The sequence below is a fragment of the Miscanthus floridulus genome, chromosome 1 (genome assembly GCF_019320115.1).
Source record: "Miscanthus floridulus cultivar M001 chromosome 1, ASM1932011v1, whole genome shotgun sequence".
Taxonomy (NCBI): domain Eukaryota; kingdom Viridiplantae; phylum Streptophyta; class Magnoliopsida; order Poales; family Poaceae; genus Miscanthus; species Miscanthus floridulus.
In genome coordinates, this window is record NC_089580.1 from 114,050,835 (window position 1) to 114,059,762 (window position 8,928).

At 40.3% G+C, this 8,928-nt stretch overlaps 1 protein-coding gene across 1 annotated transcript; it reads right to left on the minus strand.

Moving 5' to 3' along the window:
* Nucleotides 1–5,409: 5,409 nt before the first annotated feature.
* Nucleotides 5,410–8,506, minus strand: LOC136461662 (uncharacterized). The gene is made up of 5 exons (XM_066460953.1): nucleotides 8,338–8,506; nucleotides 8,077–8,250; nucleotides 7,614–8,003; nucleotides 7,303–7,533; nucleotides 5,410–5,484 (listed from the first exon to the last, which is right to left on the minus strand). The coding sequence occupies exons 1-5, from the start codon at nucleotides 8,365–8,367 to the stop codon at nucleotides 5,410–5,412; spliced, it is 900 nt and encodes a 299-aa protein (XP_066317050.1). The 5' UTR covers nucleotides 8,368–8,506.
* Between the last annotated feature and the right edge of the window lie 422 nt (nucleotides 8,507–8,928).

Sequence of the window (8,928 nt, forward strand, 5' to 3'; positions counted from 1 at the left end):
ATACTAATAATATAATTTCTACACATAAGTTGTGGTCCAACGTATTTTAAAAGATTACACACAGCTTATCCAACATAATTTTTCTTTATAATTTGTTCCGATCAAAATTTTCAATGTAAAAAATTATTCCTAGTATATAGAAGAAAATTCTTCAGAAAAAGTATATAGAAGAAAAATAGATAGACTAATAAAAAAGAAAAGAAAAGATGAAGTAAGAAAATAAACTGCGATAAAGAAAAGAAAAAAGTAGATAAATTGAATGGACATAAGTCCGTGATCATGACCATGGATGAATCACTCAAGCGTAGAGTAGAGAAATGGAGAAAAAAAAGAAAATGCTAAGTCCATACAAGCTGTACACATGAAAGTAAAAGCAAATGAAGAAGACACGTCCATGTATATTGCATAAAAAATCGTTCAAACTTCAGTTAAATAGAAATTGGGGAACGGAAACCACGCGTCACCTGAACGGTCGGAGCTAATCACCACAACTATCTTCATAGGTCCACCACGTGTGCGTAGAGATAGTAAATACGTTCCCACGACGCGAACGCTCGCCAAACTTGATTCTGGCATAGCTTGCCAGGTGGCGGTTGCGGTTGGCCAGGAAGGTCAGAGGCCTTTAGGCTTGGCTAGGGAGATGCTAGAAAAAAGAGGAGAGTGACGGCGGTTGATTTACCTCTTTCCTAGGTCAGTGGAGGCAGTGATCGGCTTCCGAGGGTAGCGAAAACATTGTGGGTGGCGACTTCTTTCTTTGGTGTGAGAAGGAAGAAGTATCAGGAGATTGAAAGCCCCTCCTATCTTTCTACGTGTATCGATCGATTTTTTCAAGTGCAGAAAGGATAGGAGTTGGGATAATATTGTTCGGGAGAGTTTTTCCCAATCCTGCCAAAAAATCAAGATTGAAAGTGGGTTTTGAAAACTTTTGAAGATGCTCTTATATATAGCTTATATTCCAACAAATCGCTGCATAGTTATGGAACATGCACAGTAGTACATAATTGAGAGAGAGTATGTATACCAGAGTAGAAGGGATTTTCCCGTTAGCTTATTTACAAGTGGTTAAAATCTCATGCATACATATTATTGAAAATATATTTAACTTATAGATACTCCAAAGTGGAAAAAAATGTCACTAGACTACTTTGTCACGTCAGCACCATATGTCATTTGAAGGCCACTATAAATTCTTTATTAAGAACCGTTTCAATAGTTGAGATTTGAAGAACAAATGATTCCATAGTCCAAGGATAAAGATCAAATTGAGCCCATAGCGGAGGGTTGCAATTATATATATTTTCCGTTTGGTTTTGCTGCCTTTTTGTTCGATTTTCTAGTCTGGTGGTTTCTTTCATCTGGTGCTGTAAGCCACCTCTCTCGAAATGTAAGCATCAAGAATGACTGCGGTCCTAAAAATGTGTATAACCCGGCCATCCTATAGAAAAGGCATTATCCATTTTGATGGATACACGCCACGGAGTTTTGGTTCATAATTTTTTTAGAACTACAAAGTACAATGCAGAATCTCACAACACATGTACACTCACCTCTACGAGCGCACGCACGCAAACTCTATACTTATGCTTTTTCGAAGACTAGGATAAAAACACATCATGACAGGTTAAACGAAAACATGACCAGTAATAAATCTCTATCTATATATTTATATCTATATCTATATCTATATCTAATAATAAAGAGACAAAATTTCAACCTATTTTTTTGTACCCATTTTTTTGGTATAGTCTCCTCTGACTAACTCTGTGAATGTGAATGTGAAAACTATTTTCGTTCGTCTCTCTACAACTCTTATATATATATATATAGGGAGAGGCTATTCAGTAGCCGGCTATAAAATAAGTTATTCTGTAGCCACCTCCATTTACTATAATTTTATATACTAATTTACCATAATGTCAATACATATTTACGATAGTTGGGTTACTATAACACATGGGGATATTTACCATAACGTTATATTAAACCACTTAGTAAAGAGTTACTATAATCTCGTAAATTAATATAGTAATTATCATAACTCAATGTGGCTACAGAGTAAGTTATATATATATATATATATATATATATATATATATATATATATATATATATATATATATATATATATATATATATATATATATATATAGGGAGAGGCTATTCAGTAGCCGGCTACAAAATAAGTTATTCTGTAGCCACCTCCATTTACTATAATTTTATATACTAATTTACCATAATATAAATACATGTTTACGATAGTTGGGTTACTATAACACATGGGGATATTTACCATAACGTTATATTAAACTACTTAGTAAGGAGTTACTATAATCTCGTAAAATAACATAGTAATTATCGTAACTCAAAGTGGCTACAGAATAAGTTATTCTGTAGCCAGCTACAGGATAGTAGTTCTATATATATATATATATATATATATATATATATATATATAACATGCATTACTATCCTACCCTCTATAAAGGACGAAGCGTTTCTTGAAACCGTCTTGTTTTCTTCCTATAATACAATAACCTAATTTTCGTCGGTCTCACTATGGCCGCGTAAGTCCATTTTTGTTTGTCTACGTGGTGAAAGTCCGGATTTGAGTCCAGGCGTGCCTCCAGTTTGTATTCAGCTTTGGTTTGCGTGTTCAGAAATTTTTTATCAGTTTTGTTGCTGTATGGAAAGGAGCATGAAAAGCAAAAGCAACATACCATAGGTAGAGATATCTGTACAGAACACACACATATAATATAATATAATATTAAATTTAAAATTAAAAATGTGATACAAGAACTATTATTAAATAAACCAAAAATAGGACTCAAATTGTATTTGTATCAGGACACAAAGTCCTGTCATATATGAGATCCGAGTTGAATTTCACAGTACGAATACAATTGGGTTCCCAGTACGAATAGAATTGGACAATTCAACAAATATATATACAAGGCACCATGTCAGGTTCTCAACTAATTTGATCTACAAGCTTCAACCGGTAAGGGGGTGTTTGGTTCTACAGGAAAATTTTAGTCCCTGTCCCATCGGATGTTTGGACACATGCATGAAGTATTAAATATAGACGAAAAAAATAATTAATTGCACAGATCGTGGCTAATTTGCGAGACGAATTTTTTAAGCCTTATTAGTCCATGATTTGACAATGTGGTGCTACAGTAAATATGTGCTAATGGCGGATTAATTAGACTTAATAAATTCGTCTCGTAAATTAGTCTTCATCTATGTAATTAGTTTTATAATTAACTCATATTTAGTTCTCCTAAATAGCATCCGAACGTCCGATGTGACATGGACTAAAATTTAGTCCATGGAACCAAACACCCCCTAAGCCAGCAATATAAGTTCTCGCAAACTTCATAGCAGGTTGTCAAGTTCCCACCACAGCAGGTTCTTGCTGACTGAAGCACAATCATCAACACTCACAGCAGGCTGCCAGGTTCTTGCCGACTGACAATATCCAAGCTGCAGATCAGTAAGAGTAAGACCAAATAATCTTTTCCATTCTTTTTCGCAAAAAAAAGAGAATCTTTTCCATATGTAATTAATATGTACGGAGTAATATTAAAATAAAATATCTAACCTTATACCACATAAAAGTGCTTCACCTTCAATTCAAATCCCATAAAACTGAGACCATCTTAACAGAGGTGAAAAAAATATTTTCATTGCTACGTTGTTATAATATATTTGGTTAGGAGTCAAACTTAATACTATTAGAACCTGGTCTGCCCATAATCCAATTAATCAAATCGTGACCGGAAGCTTAAGCAATTTGTCATCCAATCCAATCTATATCTATATACCAAGAACAAAAATTTCTTCTTCCGTTGCTTCTAGAAACTCACCTCGGATTCATCCTCTACAACATGTCAATAATATATATGTCAACAAACCTAATCCAAATCCAATTCGACAAGCCTACCCTGCCCTTATGCCCTCTGTGTTTCGTACGTGGCCCAAACTCACGATTCGTGCTCATACGAGTTAAAACAACTCATGTCCAACAATAATATGAATACGATTTTAGGATATCATTTTTTGTTGCAACTACCATGAAAGGAAAGCCGTGTAAAAAATACCAAAAAAGAATCATGACTATAATAAGACACGAACTGGAACGTCATGGATAGAATATTAACTCCATATCACCTCAAATCTCCCTTATGATCTCAAATACAACACACAATTCAAATTGACAATAATTCAAATCAAACACAAAAGTTTTGAGGCCGCAGGTGCGCAGGCGGCGCAAGGCCACGAGGCCAAAATGGCACTGAGTCGCGGGCCACCGAGGCGCCTATGCAAAAAAGCTTCGAATGACTTATACAATTTTAATACAAGAAAGTACATGGTACGGATCGGAGTCCAATTTCAAAGCTAATTTTAATACAGAGCATTTTTATGGTCCCACAGTATCTCGCGTACCTACCCATACATAAGTTAGAGCAGTACTCTTGGCATAATATGGAGTTCAATACCAAGACGAATTCAAAAGCATGGTGAATACGCAACCAATCACTACGGGATACAGTAAATTTGCCGAGTGCCAGAGGCACTCGGCAAACAGTTTGCCGAGTGTTAAACTCGGCATCCAGCACACGGCATTGATTTTGTCAGTAAACAGTAGTTTGCCGAGTGTTTTCTATCGGGCAGTTTGCCGAGTGTCAATAAACACTCGGCAAAAAAAATTTGACGGGATGGAACGGCGACGTCGATTTCGCCGAGTGCCCGACGGAAAAAACACTCGGCAACGTTTTCAAGTTTGCCGAGTGTCACGATGAAAACACTCGGCAAACTTTCTCAAGATTACCGAGTGCCACGAATAAAACACTCGGCAACATTCTTCACGGTTACCGAGTGTCAGGAATAAAACACTCGGCAAAGTAAGTAAACTTTGCCGAGTGCCACAGCCATAACACTCGGCAAAGTTTAGACACGTTGCCGAGTGCCACGATAAAAACACTCGGCAAACAAGCGAGCAACGGTCATATTTATGGTCACTTTGCCGAGTGTCCATTTGGAATACACTCGTTAAAAGCCAAAACACTCGGCATAAAGGGTTCCCAGAATGACAGAAAATGGTCTCTTCGCCGAGTGTTTTACCTTGACATTTGGTAACTCCTCTGTTTGCCGAGTGTAACACTCGGCAAAGCGAAAGACCCCCACTTTTTTACTAATCTGTCACGTGTATCGGACCCCTCTCAATTCAAAATAAACACATCATCACATGCACAATTATATGTCACACGCATAATAAACCATCATCACAAGTCACAATAAACCATCATCACAATTTACAATAAACCATGGAACCTCTACGACAAAGTCACAATTATATTTCACAAGTCACAACTAAGTCACAGTAAGCCACAAATGGAAATATAATCACTGCGGAGGCCCGTAGAACCTCTGCGACAAATCTGGGTCTTGAGACTGATTATTTGATGCCGCCGATTGATTCTGCACAAAAGAGAAGTATTTGAAATAGTGTTAGCTTTCTTTTTAAGTTGCAGGAAAATGATAATAGATTAACACAGGAGGTGAGCACGGGTTAAAAAAATTAATTTAATGATGCGAGCAACAGCAGCAAACTCCAGGGCTGCAGGGCCGAGTGACCGTCAAAGCAAAACTGCTCGCTGTAACCGGCTGACGACGGCGAGCATTCAGAATGGTCAATGAAATAAATACACGTACTGTACTAGTACTGGACATCCAGACTGACAGCCCTGGAGTTTTGGACATTTCGGACATTTTTATTTTGTGCGTAGATGACATTTTAAATTACTAAAAGTACAGCCTCCTGATTATAGGATGATGTTTAATGGTGACTACTCAAGGCGTAGATGGCTTTGGCCTTTGGGGGTGCAGCAAATTAGATGAAGAGGGTGCATATAGGACCGAGATGGGTTGCTAATAGCTAAATTTAATTTTCAGGGAGGTTTATCTGCACCTATGGGCCACTGCTGGGCTTGTCCACTAAATCTGGCGGCGCGCGGCTCCGACAGATGCGGACTGCAAGTCCTAGCCACAAGCCCACAAACGACCTCGTTGATCGCCTTCGCTGCGTCCATCATCTTGATCATCACAAAGTTCTAGATTTACAGCGTCACTGTTTCCTGTGGGGGAGTTGAGCTGACATGTCAGCAGCCCAGTGACATCGCTTGTAGCGAGTGCCTGAACTAGATTTTGGCATGGTTTTGAACACTTTGTTTTTTGTCACCACAGGAACATTTGGTAATGGAGACGTTTAATTGCAGCCTGCTGCCAATCTTAATAATTTTCTCCTTCCTCTTATAATGATCCAGAGAGGAAATAAGGAACACGGTTACACCCAGGCTCCTTATCCCAGAATCTCGAATTAAGCTACAGCAAGCTGAGTAGTTGTTTAGAGCACTGCAACTCAGAACCACAAGAAATGATGTCCATGATGTATACCAACTAGAAAGTTCACCTGGAAGTACACAGCAGTACCATCTGCCCCACAGTAAGCCACACAACCAGGACATCAGCAAACAGATATTATGAATTTATATGGACCACTGCAAGCATTTGACACCTTGCGTTGAGGCCATGAGTACAGTGGCATATCACCATGACTACAGTGGCACAAATTGAGCCACACAACCAGGACATCAGCTATGAATTTATAGGATGATGGTTTATCACAATAAACCATCAGGGACCTCTTGCATGGAGTACAGTTGGCAGTATATATTTTCATAGCTGGCGTGTGCAGGATTCCAGGTACTAGTGTGAGTGTCTGACAAGGCACTGTTAATGGTGACTACTCCTAATTAATGGCGTGTGCAGGATTCCCTAGTATTGAGCAGGGACAAAAGACATGTAGTCCCAGTACTTAAACTTCCCCAGTTGAGCTCTGGAAGAGTTTTTTTTTTAATCTGAATCTCACAGTCTTAGTCTGTTCGCTTGCTTGTAAACGATCGTAAATTTTCAGTCAGGAACAGTGTTTTTCTCTCACGCTAAACCAGCCAACAGTAAATAATCCACGATCGTTTACGGCCTCCCGAACAGGCTGACAATTCTCTGATTCTCTCCGCACAGTTAACGTACAGTTCTTTAAATTGGTCCCAGTACTTAAACTTCCCCAGTGGTTGCTTGCTAGCTGTTAGCTATTAAGCTAAAATTCATGCCTGTTTGCTATTTTAGTAATCTATGTCCATGTATAGCTTCGTTATAACCATTGATCATATAGCATCTAATATCTTGGTATAAAAAATAATAATAAATAGATCTAACATAAGGTGTCAAGTGACTCACAGGAGTAGTTGTGGGTGGCTGAGGTGGAGGGAATAGCACCGGTGGCAGTGGCAAAGCTTGACCCATACTCGATGCAAAATTTTGCATGTATTGGAACATTTGGTCCATCCTCAACCGATTTTCTTCCTCCATCCTCTGCATCGTCTTCCGCTCGGCCGCCATCTTCGCCTCCATCTCCGCCATCCTCGCCTCCATCTCCTCCCATTGCTTCATTTCTGCTTCCACCCGGGCCTATAACATTTCATCCCAATGTTACAATACAAAGCTGAAGTACGTAACAATCAACGAACGATGAATAAATAAGAAATAACCTGGAGAGTCTCCATCTGAAACTGCGTAGTGGTTGGCCGTGGGCGTATCGCTGGGCTCGAGCTCGTGCTTCTTGCTCGGATCTGGGAGAGAGTGGGAGTAGAGGCCGTGTCGAGTGTACTGTCGCCAATCCAGTACCGGCCATGCTTCTTGCCTCCTCCCACCCTCATCACGATTTCTCCATCAAGATCCTCGGTGCTCGGATCGAACTGTGGCCCATGAACTAGCCTTGCCATCGTCGTGTAGTCACTGACGCGGCTGTGGATGCTGGGATCGTTGTACGCCTCGGGCGGGTCCTCCGGGTTGAAGTCGATGTTTTCCGTTGCCTTGCCCTTTTTGGACAGAACCCATGCCTTGAACTGGGAGCAAGGCTGGCCCTCATGTGACGACGACTGTGGCAAAAATGCAAAATGATTAGAAATTATGCAGAATTGAGCGTTAGAATAAAGAAATGAATCAGCGTACCCATTTTTCCCTGTATTCGTCGAGGCTCAGGCTGCCTTGATGGTGTGATGCACGTGGCATCAGCAAACGCCGGTCCCGGCAAGCGTTGTGCGTCTCCACCCACCCGGGCTCCACCCACTTGTCCACCATGTATTCCCAGCACTGTGCATGCTGGGCGCACCAGTACGGAGGCACCTACGTGATCAAGTGTATGACATATGAAAAAATGAAATTAAGCATAATTAATCTCATAAAAAGTAGGTATTAATGTTCTATATGTACCTGCAAGAATTGTTCCTTGGTCAGGTTCATTGTTCTTGCCTCTTCTTTTTTTAACCTTCATCCGTCTGTAATGAGCATAGTAGTCGATGATGGCCTGGACGCGCGCCTCGTAGTGCATGTCCTTCATGAGCTTCTTGGCGGCTTCTTCACAGATGGAGGCCGCCTTGGCCTCGTACCCCTCCTGGCATCTGTAGAAGTCCTGCATATAGACGCGATGTATACAGTCATTACTTCAAGAATGTCCAGTGAATGTAATGTATTGAGCAATGTAGCGCGAGGAATACTTACCCACAGCTCGCCCTTCACCCACTCCGCCTTGTTAGGGAATACCCTACCGTCATGATCAGCGGCGTCGAGGGTGGCAACGTAGTGGTCCCACATGTAGGCCGGCTGCAACTCTTCGCGGAACTGCACTAAGCCAGGAAAGTTTTGCCTGCACAAAAGGCCAAGGATGCCGTTGACCTTGCGGTTGTGATCACCCCCACTGACCTTAATCCAACCCCTGCCCAATTGATTAAGATAAATTATTAGTTTCCATTGTAATTTTCAACATATGAAACGAAAAATTACTTACTTTTTCCCAGAGGGTCG